The 23990-nt window shown below is 38.8% G+C and overlaps 2 protein-coding genes across 2 annotated transcripts; one reads left to right on the top strand and one right to left on the bottom strand.

Moving 5' to 3' along the window:
• Positions 1-2101: 2101 nt before the first annotated feature.
• On the top strand, positions 2102-20039 carry niki (nimA-like kinase). Its single transcript, XM_073986344.1, has 13 exons — positions 2102-3114; positions 9098-9365; positions 9428-9496; positions 9575-9660; positions 9721-9915; positions 9978-10102; positions 18430-18547; positions 18628-18894; positions 18956-19124; positions 19177-19365; positions 19448-19573; positions 19630-19742; positions 19809-20039. Exons 1-13 carry the CDS (start codon positions 2423-2425, stop codon positions 19942-19944), a joined length of 2553 nt encoding a protein of 850 aa, XP_073842445.1. The 5' UTR covers positions 2102-2422; the 3' UTR covers positions 19945-20039.
• LOC141390502 (lamin-C-like) lies at positions 14071-18379 on the bottom strand. The gene is made up of 3 exons (XM_073963458.1): positions 18370-18379; positions 17210-17263; positions 14071-15985 (listed from the first exon to the last, which is right to left on the bottom strand). The coding sequence occupies exons 1-3, from the start codon at positions 18377-18379 to the stop codon at positions 14718-14720; spliced, it is 1332 nt and encodes a 443-aa protein (XP_073819559.1). The 3' UTR covers positions 14071-14717.
• Positions 20040-23990: the final 3951 nt, after the last annotated feature.

Raw genomic sequence — 23990 nt, 5'->3', positions numbered from 1 at the left:
TAGTTTAAGTTCGATTATTTTCCATTACGCCAACTACCCAGCAAACACAATGTCGGACGTCCGACGCGTCTGCTCAAAGTCGGAAGTTTTTTCCGACGCGTCTGATCGACTTCGGTCCGAACTCTGTCCGACTAGTCTGACGAACTTCTTCCCGTCCTCTCTCTCCCTCTCTGAAGGGAATTTTTCTATTTTCCCTTGTGCTGCTTTGGCAAAATTAAGTGTAAATAAGCAGAGAGAAAAGAATTGTACATGTTTCGCTCGCACATTGTAAATGTGTAATTGTTGATGTGCCGACGTTGACGCAGTACGAACGAAAAATTGAGTGCTCGGGTTTTAATTTCTGTATCGGAGAACAAATTTGGTTTATTTTTGTTATGCGTGTTGATGCATGATAGCGTTTAAATGTTATTCTTAGTGATCGGTTGCATACATATTTCTTTATTTTTATGAAGTTTATGAAAGTAAAGATTTTCTTCGTCAAACTTCAACACTATTCCGTGAAAAGTCATATGTTTTATATTTGTATATGGCCAAAGTTACGTTTCTTAACACCTTTACGTGTATCAAATTTTTTAGTATGTGAAGACATGTTTTTTTTTCATATATTAATAACAAATGTTTTACATATTTCACAGATCGTGTTGACGAATTTGTTGTTCTCCACAGTTTGTTTTTCCACCAAGTAGCGCATTTAACACAGCACAATATGATATTAAAACCTTTAATATGTTTATAGTAGATAAACTTTTATAGGATTTAGATATTTCATGAACTAACTGTGTATTTTCAATATATTTTAATAGTAAAAACAAATTCTGGTCGAATGCTGGTAATAAATCCGAAGTTCATACGATAGTTCATCTGACTTCGGACCAAATTCGGGCCGAAAGTCGGCAAACACTTTCGAATTTCATAAGAATTCGGTCCGAAAGTCAGTTAAAACATCCGATTTTCATCCAAAATTCGGTCAGAGAACACGCCAACCACGCCATATGACTTTCGGTCAGAGTTCGGACCGAATTCGGATCCGAACTCGGACGTTTCATCCGACTTTCGGACGGAATTCGGTCCGAACTCTGATTTTTCTTCCGATTTTGGTTTGCTGGGTAACTATTTTAACATGGGGATGAGCTAGGACAAATGTCCATCTTTGCATTACTTTTAACTAGGTATAAACCAACTATTTTTAACTTATTTATATCTAACTATTTTTTGACTTTTTATAGTCAGTTTAGAAAGGTTGTTTTGTCTTAAAGAGAGTGAAAAAAATATTCGTTATTTATTATATTTTATTTATTTTTTATTTCCTTTAATTCTCTCTTTTGCTTTTATCTTTGACCTTTTATTTTGACAGCAGTTGTTTCTCGGTTATGTTTCCTTGTTGTTCCTCTTTTGGTATGTCGAGTCTATCAAACTAGCCTTTATAATTGTATGTTGCATTTATATCGAAATAATTACGAAAGTGTATATGAGAATTATTTACGTCGAAAACACACTATTGAACATTCAACGTTTTCAACTGGTTGATCTGTAGATGACTTTTCAACCAATTTATAGTTGGCTGTAGAATAATTGCTTTGTAACTGATTATTTTCAAACTGGTTGATAACTAGCTGAAAAGTTATGCAGAGGTAGTTAGTTTTCAATTTTTTAGTTTTTAATCTGGTTGATCTATAGATGACTTTTCAACCACTTTGTAGCTAGTTGTAGAATAATGCATTTATAACTAACTATTTTTCAAACGGTTGAGAAAAGTCCCGCAGGGACGCTCTTTCATTGCTTTCGGGTCGTGCATGTGTGAATTGGCAAAAAACTTAATATCCAGCGATAATCGTTCCTTCGGGAATGCCTTGAATACATAAATTTAGGCAATATAATCTTGGTTGTGTAGCCGATCTTCTATATGTCCAATTCAATCTGTTTTAATTCACACATGCAGAGCGTATATCTCTGATGACTGATACGTTTTAGTTACTTTCTATTGGAATGACTCATATGTGTCAATATAGAAATTTGTATGCTTATATGAAAAACGATTTGAATTTAACATTAGTATTTATAGTAGACACTTACATACATATGTATGTACAGTACATACACCATAAACAATTATATCAGAGTCATAAACAGTACAACATTCTGGGAGTCATTTTACGACACAAACAACATTTTCCAAACCCGTAAAACTCCCCCTAAAATCCAACACCACCTTTCACAACTCTGATTACACCAGTTGCATTGTTGCTCAGCAACCAATAAAAAAATTGTGGCGATTAAAGTGACCACCACAAGCAATGGTTAAACATTATACACTTTTTCCTTTAATAGTTGCAGGACATTTCATACACACGGACAGCAATAGACAGACAATTTGGATTAATGAGTTGCAGAAAAAAAGAAAATCGATTGAATTAAAAAAAAAATGCAAAAAATAAAAGCCAAAGCTTCATCGCTACCAATTTTTAATGGTCGTGTTTCAGATTCATCCACATCGAGTACCTCATCGTCAATAGTTTTGGCCAACAGCAAAGCCAAAAAACGCGGCGGCACTTTCAATGGTTTTACTAAGCCCAGTGTTTTTTCAATATCTTCTGCCAACACCACAAATCATTCTCTGGACGAAGAAGGAACTCTAAACTCCACCGAAGCTGATGTAGTGATTAATAATACCCCGCGTTCATTGGTTAACTCACAAAATACCCAACGGTCATTAGGTGTTGCCGGTACAGAGTTGAGTAATTATGAAAAAGTGAAAGTTGTTGGCCAAGGATCCTTTGGAATAGCGGTTTTATATCGTCGCAAAACTGATAATCACAATGTGGTCTTTAAACAAATCAATCTCAGTGATTTAACACCAACCGAACGTGATTTAGCTATGAATGAAGTTGAGGTTTTCTCGAAACTACATCACCCGAATATTATCAGCTATTTGGGTAGTTTCATTAAGGACAATACGTTGCTCATTGAAATGGAATATGCCGATGGTGGAACGCTGGCACAAATTATCGGTGAGCGTGTAATGAGAGATTATTTCCCCGAACGTTATATCGTCAATGTTTTCGAACAGGTATGCAGTGCAATAAATTATATGCATTCGGAGAATATTTTACATCGGTAAGTGGTATAGGTATATTTTGTTAGAGGTTTTCACCAAAAACAGCTAAATAGAAAAATTTAAATATTCAGGAGAGAAAAAATACGCATTTTTGTAGAATCTTCGAAAATATGACCTGAAACTAAAAACAAGTTAAAAAGTATCAATCACTGTACATGAACAAAAATATGCATATGGTCCATATTCTAACTTGATATATCTCTCGTAGAAATATTACGATGTGCAATATTTGGAGCAAAACGGTTCGAGAGTTATCGAGCGCACCACTTTAAAAAAAGTGAGAAGTGTGGACCGATATTGCCTATCTGCGAACTTAATCGAATCAGTTGATCTGTTCGAAAGTTATTGTGTGCTACTTTTCTCAGGAAGTATGGACTGCCCCTAAAAAACTTGTACCGTCGTAATAGTGACAGCGAATACAAGTTGCTACAACAAAATCAAAACGATTTGAGAGCAGTTCTTAAACTGCTCTTTTCCGAATTTTTGTGTGGTAGGTACCCGAAGGTGTGGAACGATATGGTCCATATGCGAACTTGATGCATGTCGATAGTTATCGTGCACACCAGTTTTGAACTTTTGTAGGGGAGGTACCCGAAGGAGTAGACCGATATGACCCATCTTCGAACTTAGACTAAGTTTGGACAAAGTCAAATGCCGTATGCCAGAATCGGCTGACCCTTTCGAGAGTTATCGTGCGCTCCAGCCAGGCAGACGGACATGGCTAAATCGACTCCAAATTGTCTGAAACGGATTTAGTCCAAACATACCTCGGGTCTAAAACCATTATTTCGATGAGGTATATACCCTCGTTTGTCTAAAGACTGGGCGTTAAACAAATATGTTGATCGTAAGCTTCGAGGTGTTCAATGACATCGGGTTGCTCCATGTCTCTGTTTATCTCGCTTGAGCTCGACTCTAGTGACTCATACATAGAGTGTATTGGTGTAAATGTGAAGTGGTGATGGATACAACGTACTTCTTTTGGATCGTACGAGAAGTAGGTGGTGGTGAACTTGCAGTCCTATTGCATCAGTGTCCAGTATGGAATTATCTCGCTTGAGATCGACTCTCGTGACCTATACTTGGAGTGTGTAGGGGTAGCGTTAATATGTAGAACCGCCGTCTGGGTGGCACGGTGTTATCGATCCTTGCCCTATAGGAATTTAGACGGCAGCACCAACCCGAGCGTAGTTGAGCCAAAACTACTCTGGTTTGTCGCGGCAGCTGACGCTCCACAGCTGCAAAAGATGGGGGATTTTCTCCAAGGACCCCATTCACACGATAGTTGTTTATGGCATCTGCGACTGTATATCTTGTAGCGTAGGACCTCCCATTGTAGATGAGAGAGATCCAATTTCACATGCCTGGGGGGGGGGGGGAATTCCTATTCACCATATGGTGGTTAGGATGGCTCTCACGGTAACACCGAACAAGTACTGCAACGAAAGCATGTCATTGGGTTGCTGTACTGGAGTTCAGCCTTTCACAAATGACATCAGTGAAGGTACCAGACGACAAGATCGTACAATCATCCGCATACGTAACGATGTCAATGCCGTCAGGAAAGGAGTAATACAGGAGAGGTAGAGATTAAACAGTTCCGGAGATATCAATCCACCCTTTTTTCACTCTTCGGGGCTTGAATTTCTTGCTCCTCAATTCACGTATGACTGGCGTCCACACATATAATTCATTATCCAATCTTTCAAACTTGGCCGGAGGGTTGTCTGCTTGATGTCCTCAAACAGCGTGGAATGCTCGACAGTATCGAATGCTTTTGAAAAGTCAAGTGCCACCATCACTGTTCTATCATACGGGTTGCTCTGGTTTAGTCCTCGACTAATATGTGTGGACATGGCTTGAAGTGCTGTTGTCATGCTGTGCTGCTAACGGAACTCACGCTGATGCTCGGCAACTGGATAGATATTTCTTACGCTAGGGAGGACTAAAGCCTCAAGGGTCTTTGGTACGGCGACAAAAGCGAAATCGGTCTGTACGATTTACCTTTGCTGGTATCCTTGCCTTCAGTAGCAAGACCACACTGCCAATTTTTCAGACTTCGGGAACGATGTGGGTGGCTAGCGACAGGTTGATAACTTTAGTGATATACTCCACTCCCGGTGCATCCAGCTATTTCAACGTTACCATGGAGATTCCCACAGGGCGCAAGTCTTGGGAGGATTGAAATAACTTGCGCGCCTCTTCAAATCAGTCAGCGTAATGTCGCTGGGGTCACTGGGGTTGGCACAACGAAGCTCTTCGCGCTCATGTGCTGGTCTCGTCGCCTCTGCTGAGAAGTTTGGTCTCACTTCGGGTATTCTACCAGCAGGTATATGGCGAGCTGCAGTGATGATGTCTCGGGACGTCCTTTCTGCTACCCGAACATCAGAAGGATTGGGCAGATCTCTGAAGCGGTGATTAGAAAACTCAATATAACTACGACAATTAGCTTTCCCATGATTGATGAAAGTGAGGCGTTCAGAGGTGATGAAATCGGGCGGTCTGCTGATCGAGACAATTATGGGGCGATGGTCTGATCCAAGTGAAATTACGGGTTAACGCCATTTGTCAGACCAGGTGATGGTTATGTCTGACGAACTGTGACACTCTCCTCTAATTCTGGTAGGGGTGTCCTCATTGACCACACGAAACGTCAATCTGCTCAGCCAGCGCTGTATCCCTCTAGTAGCTTCCGAGGACCGAATGCCAAAACTTATGATGAGCAATAAAGTCCCCCAAGACCAGACGGTTATGATCTTCCAAAAGCGGGCTAATGTTGAGCCTATAAGCTGGAGTCCAGCTTGCCTTGATTCGGTGGGATGTGCGACTATATCTCGGCAGTTCCTGACTGGGGGTAGCAGTCAGCAGTCATTCCGTGTACAGGTCATTAGAACCAGTCTTAAGCGAGATAGGTCTGTATTGAACAGACTGGTGCGATATGATGCTAATCCCCCACATCCATTTCTGTTCACGCGGTCACTTGAGTTGGTGTCGGCAGATTGTCTTAGAATGTGTGGACATTTCCCCGAAAAATTGTAACGTGGCGGCCAGGACAACCTACTGCAAAAAATTCAAAATGTTTCGAGTCCTTAAACTGCAATTTTGCAGCATGATTTATGTCTTGAAGAAATATTGCGGTGTTCAAAGTTTAGACCAAATCGGTTTCTCCCTTCCAGAGAAATCATGCGCGCCAATTTAACCGAAGATGTGGACCGATATGGGCTATGGGCTATCCTCACAAAGGTGCAAAAATGTTCTCAGGAATTAACCGAATTGGTCATAATTTTGCATGAGGTAATATTACGTTCAGGCATAGATCAGGTTTGAATCAGGTTTGGACTTGGAAAAAAAGTTCATTTTAACAGCTAGTCTCGGATCGCTTTGAATATTTTTTTGCAAAAAGTTCTTGCAGCTGGACCTGTTACCACTGCGAAATTTTTACGTACGGGAACCAACTAAGCTGAGTAGTTCGTTAGATAACCCTCGAAGGGAGAAACCGATTTGGTCCAAACTTTATACATCGTATTATTTCTTATAGACTCGGAATCTGTCCGAATATTGACTACATCTAACCACTCTTTCGGGTACCTCTCACATAAACTTTGGAAAGAGTGCAGATTAAGGACTTGTCTGGGATCGTTTTCAAAATTTCGGCAACACGTTGTGCATGCAGCCCTACTTACGAAGGTACAAAATTTTTTTCTGGGGAAGTCCATACTTCCTGACAAAGTGGCCCACAAACTGCAAGAACTCCTATAGACGTCAGTATTGCGATTTTTTGATTTACTGACATGCTCGTAAATCGGTAAAATTAAAATGGTTATAATTTCGGTAATTAAAGATAGTATTCGGTAAGTTAGCGACCAATAAAAAGTAGTCGCAAAGTTCTACAGATAGCAACAGAGTTGTCAACTTTTATTTAAAATTTTCATTCATTATTTTGAGTTAAAGAACCAAACTATTGAAGTATTGCCCTTACTTCTTTTCTTTAGCTCCGAGGCTGACGTTATATCACAGTCGGCACAGCTGACTGACACTTTCTTACTTGTTTTCTTTCAAGAAACCGATTTTCTGAAAATTGCTTCCTCCTTGACTCGAATTGTTATTTTCAGATAAGATTCCATTATTTTTACCACATTTTTTTGGTTTTTACTTATTTTGTTATTATTTTATCTCCTAATATTTATACCCTCAGCATTTACGCTAACGAGGGTATATACATACGGGCAAAATGTGCCTCATCGAAATAATGGTTTTAGACCCCAAGTATGTTTGGACGAAATGTATTTCAGACAATTTGGAGTCGATTTAGAAATGTCCGTCCGTCTGTCTGCCTGGCTGGTGCGCACGATAACTCTCGAACGGATTAACCGATTCGATCCAAAATTTGGCTTTCGTAATATTTTGTCCAAACTTAGTTTAAGTTCGAAGATGGGCTATATCGGTCCACTCCTTCCGGTACCTCCCCCACAAAAGCTCAAAAATGTTCGGAAAATTTGTGCGCACGATAACTCTTGAAGGAATAACCGATTTAGTCCATACTTTGCCCATCGTGAAATTTTTACCAGACATAGATGAGGTTGCAATATGGACTCAATCGGTCCACTCCTTCGTGTACCTCCCACACAAAATTTCGGAAAAGTTCAGTTTAGGACCTATTCTCGAATCTCTTTGATTTTTGTTGTAGCAACTTGTATTCACTGCCGTGCTTACGACGGTACATTTCTTATTAAGGGCAAGTCCATACTTCCTGAGAAAATATCCTGAAAGATGCAAAAAACCCCTATAAAACAGTGTGTAGTGGTTGGAGCGCAAGACAACTCTCGAGCGGATCAACCGATTTGGTCGAGAATCTGGCCTTCGTACTATTTTGTACAAATATAGTTTAAGTTCGAACATAAGCCATATCGGTCCACTCCTTCAGGTACTTCCCCCACAAAAGTTCAAAAATGTTCGGAAAAATTGTTCGCACGATAACTCTTGAAGGGAGTGACCGATTTAGTTCATACTTTACTCACCCTAATATATCTACCAGATATAGATCAGATTCGAATATGGACTAGGTTTGTCCACTCCTTCGGGTACCTATCACACATACTTACGGATAAGTTCACTTTAAGACCTGCTCTCGAATCACCTTGATTTTTTTGAACAAACTTGCATTCGCTGTCTCAATTACGACGGTAAAGGTTTTTTCAGGGGCAAGTCCATACTTCTTGAGAAAACAGCCCGATGGGTGTAAACAACCCCTATGGCACCAAATGTAGTGGCTGGAGAGCACGATAACTCTCGAACTAGCCGATTTGGTCCAAAATTTGACCTTCCTCATATTTTGTCATACTTTCAGTTCGAAGATAGACAAAAGCAGTCCCCAACTTCCGGTACTTCCCCCAAATATTTAAAAAATGTCACTTAAATGGTATGCACGATGTCTCTTGAACAAATTTGGTCCAAACGTTGGATCTCCTAATATTTAGTCCAAATTTAGTTTAACTTCTAAAATGGAGGTACCTTAGTGTACCTCCTCCACAGAAGTTCAATATTTGTGTCTAAGTGCAGTTTAAGGTCTGTTCCTTTGGAAATGTATGCCGATGCTTTTCGTTGTTGTCCAGCTTACAGCGGTATTATGTTTTCCGTGGACAAGTCCATGCTTCCTGGCATATGAAATGATTAGTGGGCGTGATATCTATCGAAAAGATATGACTCCCAAAATAAGATCCCCTACCATAATGTACTATGTCGGTCCATTCCATTAAGTACCCCCTCTGCGACACTTTAGAACTTTAATCCTAATCCATATTTTCGTCCAAATGTCCAAAAACAGGCCACAAAATAATGAAAAGACCATAAATACATTCGATCTGACCGTAGATGAAAGTTTCAATTTACATAAACAGAGAGTATATCTCTGTCGGCAAAGCCGACTGATACTTTTTTACTTGTTTTTTTTTCATATATCTTATCTTTTTTCTCATCCTTTAGGGACTTAAAAACTGCCAATGTCTTTATGAACAAGAGAGGTATTGTAAAAATCGGTGATTTTGGTATCTCGAAAATAATGAATACCAAAATACATGCTCAGACAGTGTTGGGTACGCCCTACTACTTTAGTCCAGAAATGTGCGAAGGCAAGGAATACGATCATAAAAGTGATATCTGGGCATTGGGTTGTATATTGGGTGAAATGTGTTGTCTGAGGAAAACATTTGCGGCTACAAATTTATCGGAGCTGGTGGGAAAAATTATGGCGGTAAGGAATTGAATGGAACAAAAAATTTATGGGTTTGGGTAATTGTTATTTTTCCGATTTAGGGTTCCTATACACCTATGCCAAAAGGCTATTCATCGGCATTGAAAAGTTTACTCAATAATCTGCTGCAGGTTGGTATTGGTGAAGATTTTTATATTTTTAATATTGTTGTAATATAATTAACATTTAATGTCAATATTACAATACAGGTTGATCCATCCAGGCGACCAAGAGCTTCGGAAATTCTTGAATATTGGATACCATTAATATTTCGAAATTTAAGTAAAAATAAGGGGTAAGTTGTTTTTAAACAGGAATAGTATTTATATCGAATTTGATTGCATTTTTTATACAGCCATCAATATGACGATGATGGTAGCTCTACCATGATCTCCACAAATAGTTCAAAATTACTTGCCCTACACGAAGAACCTCTTTTGGAACATAGTTCAAGACGTTCGACAATCGTTGATTTAGCCACAGCTCAAACAGAAACGAAGGAAATAATGAAAGCTGATACTGCCCCACCTGAAGAGACAATTGAGAAAAGGTGAGTGCGTTGTTGGAGATACGATTTTAAGAAATAAAATAAATGAATATCAATTATTTCAGATCGGTACTATATCAATTAAAATCGTTTGGTAATAGTTTTAGTATGAATCCCATCCAGCTGCCACCAAAGGCGTGTATACTAACCGTGGCCACAAGTGAAACTCATTTTGTTGTTGTCAATAGCGGTAAGCAGTTCAAACATTTTTAATTATTTTAATTCGATCCTTTGGGCACAATGGCTCAGTTATAGAAATCAAATAAAATAAGTAAAAAAGTATCAGTCACACAGAGATATACCCTCAGCCTATGTGAATTGTAAATTGTAAATCTATTGACAATATCGAATTGAATATCGGCTACACAACCGAAATCCTTTTTCCCAATAATTATGTATTAGGGAGTTTTCAGATTTTGTGGCACTTTTTGGACGTATGAACTTGCCGACAAAAATATATTTGGATTAAAGCTCAAAAGTGTTGTGGAGAAGGTACCTGAAGAAATGCATCGGCATGGTCCATTTTGGAAGTGGATCTTATTTTGGGAGTAATTTCTTTTCAATAGGAGCGCGCCCTCCAGTCATTTCATACAAGGAAACGCTGTAAACAAGGGATATTCGAACAGACCGTAAACTGCAGAAGAAGAAGACCGATATGGACCATTTTCGAAGTTAAACTACACTTAGACAAAGTATTAGGAGATTCAAAGTTTGGGCCAATGCGGTTGTTCCGTTCAACAGATATAGCGCGTACCATTTTAGCAAAAAGTTTTGAACTTTTGTGGGGGAGGTATCAGAAGGTGTGGACCGATATTGCCCATCTTCAATCTCAAACTAAGTTTGGACAAAATATTACGAAGGCCAAATTTTGGACCGAATCGGCTGATCGATTCGAGAGTAATCGTGCGCTCCAGCCACTACACCTGGTACCACAGGGATTTTTTACAGCTTTCGGGCTCTTTTCTCAGGAAGTGTGGACTTGCCCCCTGAAAAAACTTGTAATGTCGAACACAAGTGGCTGCAACAAAATTCAAAGCGATTCGAAATTTTGTGTGCGAGATACCCGAAGGAGTGGACCGATATGGACTCTATTGGAACCTCATCTATGTCTTGTAGAAATTTCACGATGTGCAAAGTATGAACCAATTCGGTTACTCCCTTCAAGACTTATCGTGCGCACAATTTTTCCGTACATATTTTAACTTTTGTGAGGGTGGTACCCGAAGGTGTGGACCGATATGGCTCATCTTCGAACTTAAAGTAATAATACGGTTACACTAGAGTTTTTTGCCGGGTTAACCCTCTTCAAGAGGATTTATTTGACGTTTGCGCTATGGAATTGACATTTGAAATCAAAAGCCACTGGGTTAATACGGTAAAGTGTAACCGGGGTATAAGTTTGGACAAATCTGTTTATTCGAAAGTTATCGTGCGCTTCACCCAGCAGACAGACGGGCGGACATTGCTAAATCGATCCCAAATTGCCTGAAACGGATTTCGTCCAAACATACTTGGGGTCTAAAACGATTATTTCGATGAGACACATTTTGGCCGTTTGAAAGTGTATGTACTCTCGTTTGCCTAAAAACTGAGGGTATAAACAACAAAAATAATGACTGAGGTTCGAACCTAGCTCCCCACTAACCAACATCTATATAGGTGCTAGCCAACTAACATCCGACATCTTAGCATTTAAAAATGTAAGGAAACAAAACAAGAACTAAGTCCTCTAACTTAGTGGAAACAGTAGACTTCTTCAGTCGGAAGAATATCGTGACCCTGCAGGAAACCAAGCTCAAAAACAACAATCTACCAGAAACCAACCATCAGTTTTTTCAATACAGGCCTATTTCGTCTGACTCTAATGGCCCGTACTTGGAATGTATGTCAGGTATGGAACTGCCGAAATATAGTCGCACATCCCGCCGATTAATAGTTTAACAATATTCCGCTTTTGAAAAATCATAACCGACTGGTCTTGCGGGGCTTTGATGCTCATCATGAGCTGTGGCTTTCGTTCCTAGGGAATGACCAGCGGGGTATAGTACTGACTAAGCAGATTGATAGCTGTACGCTTTGTGCGGTCAACGAGGACGCCCCTAACAGAAATAGAGGAGAGTGACACAGTTCGCCAAACATAACCTGTTCTGACAAATGACGTCACCTAGCAACGCATCATTTCTCTTGGGTCAAACAATCGGCCCATGACGGTCTCCATCAACAGATTGCCAAACTTCATCACCTCTGAGCGCCGTATTTTCCTCAATCATGGAGGTTGGTCTAGATTTAGAGAATTCACTAATCGCCGCTTCAGACATTTGCTCAATCCTTCTGATTTCGGGTAGCTTCAGCCGATCGCAATGTGCCTGCATACCCGAAAACACAAAATTTCCCAACAGAGGCAGCGGGACTAGTAAAAAAGAGCTAGACATAACCATCGTGTCATTTGGTCTGACGCATGACGTCACCTGGCAACCCCTAGTTTCTTTTGGGTCAGATCGCCTTCCGACTTCATCTCGTCTGAACACCGCACTTTCATCAATCATGGGAAAGCTAATTGGCCTAGTTTAAGAGAGTTCACTAATCACCCCTTCAGAAAACTTCCCAACCCTTCATCACCTCACTGCTACACCTGCTAGTTGAGTACCTGAAAGGAGACCCGCCTACGTATCATCTGGTCTGACAAAAGACTTCACCTGGCAACCCACATTTAATTTTGGTGTAGATCATCTCTCTATAATCGGTTTCATCAGTAGACTTCCCGACTTCATCACTTCTTAACGCCGCACTTACATCAATCATGGGAAGGATAACTAGCCTAGTTTAAGAGAGTTCACTAAGCTCTCAGACTCTGGGACACCGAAAAGGTAAGCACGTTTTCTAATCGACCGTTTGTCGAGTACCGTATAACATTATATCTCCTCCTGCAAAGGAGTAACTGCCACAAAGCGTTGGGCGCTGAATCTCCACGGTAATCGCGAAACAGCTGGATGAGCCGGGAGTATAGTGTTCCACCAAAGCTCTCAATCTGTCGCCGTTCATTCATATCATGTCCAAAGTGTCAAAAATTGGCAGGGTGGTCCTGCTACTGAAGTCAGACAAGAACGCCAGCAAAGGTGAATCGTATAGACTGTCTTCGCTTTTGTCGCCCGTAGCAAAGAGTCTTGAATCTTTACTCCTACCCAGCGTTAGAAATAGCTATCCAGTTGCCGATCATCAGCATAGGTTTCGTAAACAGCACAGCACTACAACAACGCATATCCACACATATCAGTCGAGTACTTAACCAGAACAAGTCGTGAGGCACCAACACTGTCCTAGTTGGTGGCGCCAGACTTATCAAAAGCCTTTGATACTGTCACGCCACACTTTTTAGGTAATCGAGCAGACTAAGCTCCGGCCATGTTTGAAACTTTGGATAATCAACTATATGCATGGTGTAAGCCAGTCGCACAGTCGAAAATCAGGAACAAAAAAGTCCAAGCCGCGTAGAGTGAAACAGGGTGATGGGGTGATATCTCCGGAACTGATTAACCTGTACCTTTACTGTATTTACTATATTACAAGGATGATTGTACGATCTTGGTGTCGGGCAACTTCCCCAAAGTAATTTGCGAAAGATTGAAATCCTCCTCCTCCCGTAGAGTGAAACAGTGATTAACCTCTACCTTTCCTGTATTCCACTTCCTCAAAACAGCATTAAGATCAGATTATTGTCCGATCTTGTAGTCGGTTACCTACACTAATATCATTTGTGAAAGGCTGAACTTCTATTCAACCGATCTAATCAACATTTTCCGCTCGAGGAATATGACAGTATTCACTACTAAATCTACTCTGTTCACCACATGATCTTCGGAGATGAGCACAGAACTGAATGTTCTGGTCAATGGTTAAAGAATTCCGGCCCCTAACTATCCCAAGATTTCAGGGGTGAAAAAACGTTTAGATCGTTCTCGCATGTCACAGCTATATGCGAAAAGCTAAGATGTAGGAACGAGTTCCCCAAATCCCTAGGGGGATTCATTTGGGGGTTGCACATAAAGAAACCTTGTTGACTACATGATGAGACGACTCCTAGTCTCATCACAAAATGCACCCAAGAAACTAAAGGAAAAATAACCTAAGAGAATGAAAACACCCGCGTTAGCGATGTTGTTCGCTTCGTTGCTTTAGAGAGACTCTTTATTTCGTACAAAATATTTAAACCTAAATCTTACAAATCTAATAATAACACACATACACATACATTCCGTTTGGACGCACATTAGAAATGCACGCTGCATCTATAAATACATTATGACGCCGTGCACACACACGTTGCGCCGATAATGGAAAATACATATTTTATTATCGACCCTTCGCTATCTTTACTATTTTGGGTACGACATTTGTTCCATTATTTATGGCCGACAGTTGATTATTTTTAGACATAGATTCTTAGACGACATGCTTACAAAGAAATCTACCTGACTCTATTTACACAGAAAAGAGTCTTCTACAAAATTCACCATTCTCCCCGCCTTAAAAGATCCTAATCTTTTAACTGTTAGGACAGGACATTGAACATTTTCTTGTTTGCTATCTGACTCCATTTACATAGACTAATTTAGATACAGAACTAAACAGTTTCTGGTCTTAAAGCAATCTAATTCTTTAACTAAAATGTATGTATGTTATTTTTTACAAAATAGGAATATTATCTTAAACATTGTCATAATGTAATACTTTTCATTTTCTGCTGAAGGCATTATTTAGTTTAATTATTAATAATAAAAAATATAGAGCATTATCATGACTTAATTCTAGGTGATGGCACCCAACACCTTCAGCAACCAGCTAGGATGAGGACTTCTTTTCCCTCGATGAAATACGTGGTAAACCCATTTTCTTCTTAGAGGATTCTTCTCGCCACTAGAACTTTCTTCATTAATTATACGATGATTTGACACATGACGTATAATTCTACGCTTGACACGATCTGCACCGGCAACTTCTTCATTGGCATTATATAGTGTTGTCTTTATGTTTTCTCCACTTTTCCATTTTCGTGGCTTCATCATTTTTTTTGTTGGTGGTTCTTGTGCTGTATCCGTTACAAACCTTTGAGATACGGTAGCACCGCCATCGATTTGCACTTCATTGGTATCTTTCTGTTGTACCCTTGCTTTAGGATCACCTTTGGGAATTTCGATGTCATATTCTCTGCTAGTTACAGCCCATTCCGTTTGGCTACTAACTTCTTCGTCATACAATAGTTTTTCGTAGACAACACTTTCTTGTAGCTGTTGTAATTCAGCGTCCACTTTGGCAATCTCAGAAGCGTGGCGTCTTCTTTCATTGGCGAGCAATTTTTCCAAATCACAATTTCGGCCATTCAATGCAGCATTTGTAGATTCCAACTTACTAATGCGAATATACAGGCTTTCAATATTTTGATGAGAGACATCTAATTCTTCGATAGCACGTGAAGCTGCAACGGACTCACGATTGGCTTCTGCTTGGAGATCCTTAATCTTTTGCTCGTACAGCATTTTCATTTTACGCATTTGTCCTTCGTGTTGTTCGCGCAACTCTTGCAGCGACTGTTGTAATAAGGCCTTATACTGCTCACAAAGACGCTCATCCACCACACTGATTTCAAGTTGGTGGCTAGAATATATTTCATCAATTTCTCGCAAATGGTTCTGCTCCTTAAACGTGAGTTCATCGTGTAGACTTTGAATGCGGTTTTGCAAATCAGTTCGGATCACAGACTCAGCGTTTAAATATTTACGAGCTTCGTCCAATTGTTTTCGTAGACACTCCGATTCTTTCTGCACTTCACCAAGTTTTTCCACAGCCTTTTCCTTTTTAGCATGAGCAGCATTGTATTTGGCACTAACGTCAGCAACCTGTGACCCATATATGCGAGCCTTTTCTTCAGAAATTGAGCAAGCCTTGGCTCTTTGATCCAATCTGGTCTTCAATTCCTCATTTTCTTCACGTAGTTGATTTATTTCACTTTCGAACTTTAGCCAAACATCGGCGCGAACGTTTTCGTTTTTCCTTTCCGTAGTTTCCCCTACACTACCTGTAAACTTTACTATTTTCTTAAGTTCAGGAATAGTCACATTTTCAACTTTCCTAATTGAATTACTATCTACCTGTCTAGTATTTATCTTGGGAACCCATTTCCCATTGATTTCTTCATAATCTTTTACCTTCACCTCTTTAGGTGCTACTCTAGAAAATGTCCCAAATCTCACCATGCGGTAACAAATTTGTAAAAAATTGAAATTCTCTACGAGATTATCCTCTTTAGGAAACTCATTCAAATATTGCATCAGTACTGATGACGCAATATCATATCTGTCTTTGACATCTTCTACACTTAGAAACTCATTCCTTATCTCAGTCTCCAGCGCATTTAATGAATATTCAAACTCTCTAATTAAACCTCCTTTTAATGTTTTTGAATGGCGCAGTATGTTTCTTTTTTCATACTGTTCCAATGGACTTAAGCTGTCCATCTCAGCTATATATTTATATCTAGAAAGAATTCGTGTATCTAACGAATCCTTCTTTGATTCGATCCCAAAATCTATCCTTACTTGACGATTTAAGAAGTCGAACTTTTTTATTGCATAACGCACACCTGAGGCGAATATGCTATGCATTTCATATGGAAATTTTCCCATATCCCGGAGCTCCCTATCATTGTCTAAAAAATCCCTTCTTGCTTCCATGAAGGAACTACCAACTTTAAACAACTTTTCCCTTGTTTCCCTGGTTACACTTTTCTGAGCAATTTTGCTCAGTTCTAAATAAAGCGAAACAATGTATTCGCCCAACACCCTTTGATGTTGGATGAAATCTTGAAAATTCATTTTCACGAAATACACTTTTTGTCACTTTATTTATTTTATTATTAGTAGCTATAAAAATTGGCCTAACACAATCTTTGCTTCGACTGTGCGCCTTTCTATAACCTAACGAATAAACCTAACGTAGTCACTTTTCACTACGCGTCTAATACGTTATCACACTGACGGAAAAACTACAGCACTTTTCTTTTTTAAAAATATGAGCCTAACACGTCACTACACTAAACACGGATTGGCCTAACGAGTTATTTTTCACTACGCGCCTATCACGTCACTAAAATAGCGGATAAGTCCAACATAGTAACTTTTTACTACGCGCTTATACCGCTCCTATTTACGCGAACTATCTCGTGTCTTTACTTTACACGAAACAATCACGTCGGGGTCACCAAATGATGAGACCGACTCCTAATCTCATCACTAAATTTAACCTAAGGAAACCGAAGAAAGGAAAACGCGCGCGAACGATGTTGTTCGCTTCGTTGCTTTAGAGAGACTCTTTATTTCGTACAAAATATTTAAACCTAAATCTTACAAATCTAATAATAACACACATACACATACATTCCGTTTGGACGCACATTAGAAATGCACGCTGCATCTATAAATACATTATGACGCCGTGCACACACACGTTGCGCCGATAATGGAAAATACATATTTTATTATCGACCCTTCGCTATCTTTACTATTTTGGGTACGACATTTGTTCCATTATTTATGGCCGACAGTTGATTATTTTTAGACATAGATTCTTAGACGACATGCTTACAAAGAAATCTACCTGACTCTATTTACACAGAAAAGAGTCTTCTACAAAATTCACCACTACATATGCCGCTATAGGTAGGTCCGATTTAGTGTCGTCCACGATGGAAAAATATTCAATCCTGTACGAATACCGCTCTGAGTAAACAAGTGGAAGAAGAAATCGAAAAACAAGTGAAAGACGGTATAACAAATTGGAAAAAATAAAGCAACAAATACAGAGGAATGGACATTTTTTCTTAGTTTGACTTATAGGAAAAAATTTCTTTAGAAGGCCAACTAAGTAAGTAAAAATACCGCCTTAAGAACTGGAACAGGGTGCTTCCTTATGCCTTCAGTGAACCATCTAAATGAGGAGATAAAGATTATATCAGAACAATGATATGCTCTCGTTGCAGTACTTGCTTGGGTGGTACTCATCATCCTAATGACCCAGGCATGTCAGGGGGGACCTTTATGATCTAGAAAGAGAGGTCCAATGTTACAAGAGAGAACCCCTAGCCTATCAAATAGGTTTGAATAGCGTTTACACAGATACAGTCGCAGTTGCTATTAAAAACTATGATGTAAATGCTGTTCTTAGAGTGCTCCCTATCTATCACAGCTGAAGAAAGTCAGCTACCACATTAAACCGGCATGTGCACCTGCCTCAATTCCCATAGCGAAAGAATTTATAATACCGTGCATAACAACTGACCGGCATGTGCTACAGGCCCACACGAAACCATCTTAATTAACTGAATCCTGTAGTTACAACCTTATTCCCCCACATTCTCAGATTCCCGGAGATAGAGCAAGACACAGATTAACCAGAAAAACAAACCTGCAAACATATCATATGCTTTTACAACAACAACTAGTATTTTCTTCCCTTATTTTGCAGATGGATCCGTTTATTCATGGGGTGAAGGTACGCATGGTCAATTGGGATTAAGCTCATTAGAGGCATGGAAACATTATCCGAGTCGCATGGAAAGCGTTCGAAATTATCACATAATAAGGTAAAGCACATAACAAGAACAACAAATCTGGACCCGGACTTATTTGAATTCATGTCATACCTTATTTCTTTTTACTGTAGTGCCTGTGCTGGTGAAGGTTTCACCATACTTCTAACACAAACCGGTTCAATCTTATCTTGTGGCGATAATAGCAAATATGCCTTGGGTCATGATATTGAAAAAACCTATCATAGTCCGAAGCTAATTGAGAAATTGGAAAATGTCCATATTAAAGAAATCAAATGTGGTACAACACATGTGCTGGCCCTTAGTTTGGATGGTTCAGTTTACACATGGGGCACCAATGTGAATGGTGCTCTAGGCTTGGGTTCATTACAAACGCAACAGTAGGTTTCCGAAATTATGCTTATATTACTTTTAAATTTTGTTCTGTTATTTGATTTTAAGGAAAATACCACAAAAGATTCTGCTCTCACATGTCAAGGGCAAGGTTAGACGTATTTTTTGCGGGCCGGATACCTCAGCTGTTTTATTTGAAAGTGGTGAAATGTATGTTTGTGGTAGTAATGATTATAATAAATTGGGTTTTGAGAAGACGTCGAGAATAATGGCCTTGGTAAATATTTTACAAATACACGCAACATAACCTTACTTTTCGTATTCCCTAGAAAAAGTTTTTACTACCGCACAAAATAATGGATGCGAGTTTTTCGTCAAATCACACCATCGTTTTGGTAGAAGGTGGCTATGTATTCACCTTAGGTTCGAATTCAGCTGGTCAGCGTGGTGTTGGTAATTGCAGCAACATTTTGGATAATGTAACATTGGTGGAACTGGTTAAGGAAAGATATATAACGGTAAGTTCAAAGATTTCGGAACAAAATTTAAATACTTATTAATATGAAATGCTTGTTTTTGTTTTCTCTTTCATTACATCAGTTATGTAAATGTAATGAACAATGCTCTGTGGTCTGTTCCGATGATAATGTAATAACATTTTGGGGCACACGTAATGGTATACCAGAAATGCCCGAAGAAAGTTCTGCAGATGGCCAAGAAATAGAGGTATTTTCCCGATGCAGTTTTTACTAAAAAAAAACTAAAATTTCTCAACATTTTAGTTACAACAACATCAAATGGACTTAGAATTAGGTAATAATACTGCAGCATTTACCAATTTTTTAGCATCTGTATATAAATCTGAATTGGTTTTGGATCCTCAAGATATACTTGCGTAAGTAAATAGAGGCTTTTGAGCTCTATGTTTTTGTGATAATATTAAAATTGCTTTTATTTTCAGACTTTATTCTTCACCCGAACAACTGGATAAGGGATACTATGTGGTTGTTAATGACATATTTCCTTTACCTCATAGCGTCCTGGTCTTAGTGGATACAACAACACCCTTAATAGCCTCAATAGAGGATTTGGTATAAGTTGTAATTTATTTTATGAAAATATATGTATGTGGTATAGTTTTTTTAAGTAACTAAATTCCCACCTGTAATATATGTAATCCCAAAAAAATAAAGACTAAACTTGTGTATAAATTGTTTAACATCTTTTATTAGTACTTCATGTGTGTTCATTATTTTAAACGTAGTTTTATAACAGGCCAAAAAGATAGAAAACCTTTTTTAGTGGATGTAGGTCCATATTTGGGTATAGCTTCCATACAAAGGTACCGCCGGATTTTTGGTATTTTGGCCAATTTTACCTACCAATTTGGATGTTATTTGGCATTTTAAGTTCTAAGTGAATAAACTACCTCCTTGCAAAAAATTTTCAATATAGGTCCACGTGTAGTTATAGCCCCTATATTAATATACCCTCAGATTTTCGGTATTTTGACAATTTTAACGAAATTTTCCAACTGATTTGGCTGTAATTTGGCATTTTGAGTTCTGAGTGAACCAAATACCTCCATGCAAAAACTGGTCATTATCGGTCTACGTTTAGGTATAGCCCCCATATAAACGTACCTCCTGATTTACGAAATTTTGACGATTTGACCCATATTTTCCAACCGATTTGGCTGTAATTTTGCATTTTGAGTTATGTGTGAGCAAAATACCTCCTTGCAAAAAATGTTCAGTATAGGTCCAATTTGACGAATTTGACGATTTTACAGGCGTGGTATAAGAGGAATAACTTATCGGGTGGCAGATGGGGGCAGCTGGACTTTTTTTAATCATAAACTAGAGACTTTCCCCTGCATTAAAAAAAATTTCGAGACTCACAAATGCTCACAACATTAGTAAAACTCAACATAAATTAATAGTAATTATATTAAAAATAGCAGAAAAAGTCATTTATAAAGAAACTATTTTTAATGAAGTTAGAAAACGAATTTTGATTTTGTTTTTTCGTAAAAACATTGTTAATGCCATCACCTATTTCATTTGAAAATTGCACATTTACCTCTCCTATTTTTTATAATTTTACTCATAACCTACGAATGCTTTGCGGATATATTTTTCATTTTTAAGGCCTCACATACCAATCACAACTTCTTCGGCATAACTTGGCATATAACCGCTGTAAATTTACAAAAATAATGCTGGATGTTAAAAATTTGATTTATTTAGAGAATATTTATTTCAATCGCAATCAAATTTGTCGCCATAAATTTTTCGATTTTTGTCCACGGGCGCAACCACTATGCAAATGTGCATTTTCACGAAAATTCTCAAAAGGCCGCAATTAAGGTTCAATCGATGAAAAAACATTACGAGTTCATTGTTGTGGTGTAAAAAACGAATCCTAAAAAATTTCTGAAAATCGGATCGGATTTTGATATCAGTTTCCTCAGTTGATCAACAGTTTCCTCCTCATCTTCACTTCCGCAGCTGCGCTTTGCATGGTTACCAATAACCCAGTGACCGTTTAGCAGCGCAATAAGTCTTGCTAGGTTCCGTGGGATTTTGGCTGATTAGGAACTTCGTGCGTTTGGTGTAAAGAGGACGTGTATATTTTGATATTTGGCATGTTTCGGTTTTGTCTCTTCTGATTTCTGCCTGTGATAGATAGTACTTAACTACTTCTATTGGAATTACAACTGGCGCCTTTTGAGTTCGTTGGTGGCGGATCTTGCTATGGCTAGTTCGTCTGCTTTTTCATTATCAAGAAGTCCCTTATGACCTGGAATCCAAGTAAGAACTACTCTTTCCCGACGCTCTAACAAAGCAAGTTCTTCTTTACAGTCCTTCACTAGTTTTGATGTGACTGTGTTTGGTGCAAGGAGCGGCGCTTGACTGTCGGCGAAGAATCTAATTTATTTGATTCTTTCGAGAAGTCGCCAAAGCCGACTCCACATTTCATCTTAGAACAGACGTAGACCTTGATATATTGACCAATTAGTAGTGATCCATTATTCCATTCTTTCTTGCTAGGAAATTGAACTTTAAAAAGCTGATCAAAGCTCATTGCAGGAGTGCAGTAATCAGCAGTGGTTGCTATTTGTCTTGGTAGTTTGAGAACTACGCTTGCTTGACGTATGCAATGACAAGGAGCTGCATGCATCTGCATGACATTAATCATAATTTTATGGGGAGGATGATGTGGCAGCTTTTACGCATCGCCGATGCCATCTACTATCTGTGTGGGACTGCCGAGAAGAACAATAACCGTCTGGTGCTAGAGAACTTCAATGCTCCTCATGAGCTTTGACATTCCGTCCTAGGCAATGACCAGAGGGAAACAGCTCTGACCGAGCAAATTGATAGCTTCACATTCACACCAGACGTCACCATTGTGGAACCAGGTGTGATAAATGACATGTCGTAGCAACATTTCGCTTGGCTCAGACCACCTCCCTATCATCGTATCCGTCAATGACTTCATAAGCTCGTACCTCCATACTTTTCTGAACCAAGGGAAAGCTGATTGACAAGGGTTCAGAGAATTTACAAATTACCGCTTCAAAAAGCTGCCAAATCCGGCGTGATGATCTTCGTCGTACAAACCAAAGATTTAGAGAAAACCCAAGATTTAGGCGAGTATAGGAGGAACAAGTAAAAAAGCGTTAAGTTCGGCCGGGCCGAACTTTTCATACCCTCCACCATAAAATATTCTGAACTGAAATGGGATAATTAGTTTTCATTCCTGTCTTCAACTTTACGTGGGTACGTTAAAATCTCAGATAATGTACATAAAATGATTCATTCGGGAGGCCCTTTTTTATGGTGCCTATATCTAACTATGTATGTTGACAATTTTTGGTGGGCTAGAAATTGGGGGGTACCGTTATTTAGGGGTTATAATAAAACATGGACCTATGTTGACAGTTTTTGATGGGAGTCTTTAATGTCAAATAACTCCTAATTCGGTTAAATTGTAGCTATAATCCTCAAAATACCGAAAATCGGTACATAAAGTGGGAACTTCAAATGTCATTAACAGCTAGTTCGGAGGTACCCTTATATGTGGGCTATACGAAAATATGAACTTAAATGAACAATTTTTGTTGGCTCTTAAATTTCAAATTATAGAAAGTTCGTCCACAAAAATAAAGCTAAGGTACGGTTTGTTTTGGGGCTATACCAAAACTTGGACCTACGTTCGGTTAAGCATTTTAAGTAAAATGCTCAAAGTACCGAAAATCGGGAGGTATCGTTATATTGGGGCTATGTTGAAAATTGTTGATGCAGATGTTTGGTGACCACTACAACCTTCAAATGTCAAATTACAGTTAGTTCGGTTAAAACTTGTAGCTAAAATTGCCAAATTACTGAAAATCGGTGGGTACTGTTATATGGGAGCTATATCCAAACATGGACCTATGTTGACAATTTTTGATGGAGAGGTGTTGTGACCACTAAGAACTTCAAATGTCAAAATACTGCTAGTTCGGTTTAATATTATAGCTAAAATCATCAAATTACTGAAAATGGGGGGGTACCGTTATATGGGGGCTTTATCCATACATGGACCTTTCTTGACAATTTTTGGTGGAGAGGTGTGGTGACCACTAAGAACTTCAAATGTCAAATCTTCAAATTACAGCTAATTCGGTTAAAACTTGTAGGTAAAATTCTCAAAATACCGAAAATCGGGAAGGTACCGTTGTTATATGGGGCTTTACCAAAACATGGATCTATGTTCATAATTTTTTCGAATATAAGTTTTTTTGGTCACTAAGAACCTTTAATATTAAATTATAGCTGATTCGGTCTAGAAATGTGACTTAAAACGTCAAAATACCTGAAATCGGGCTTTAACTTTATATGGGGGCTATTCCAAAACATGGACCTATGTCCACTAGTTTTGTTATATAAGTTTATTGACACTTAAGAACCCTAAATATAAAATTATAGCTAATTTGGTCTAGAAATGTGACTTAAAATGTTAATATACCTGAAAGCGGGCGTTAACGTTATATGGGGGCTATTCCAAAACATGGACCTATGTCCACTAGTTTTGTTATATAAGTTTATTGGCACATAAGAACCCTAAAAGTCAAATTATAGCTACATCGGTGTGA

The sequence above is a fragment of the Musca autumnalis genome, unplaced genomic scaffold (assembly GCF_047663935.1).
Source record: "Musca autumnalis isolate F117 unplaced genomic scaffold, ASM4766393v1 scaffold_1, whole genome shotgun sequence".
Classification (NCBI taxonomy): Eukaryota; Metazoa; Arthropoda; class Insecta; order Diptera; family Muscidae; genus Musca; species Musca autumnalis.
The sequence above is the reverse complement of the archived record's forward strand: the minus strand, read 5'-3'. Positions and strand labels throughout refer to the sequence as shown.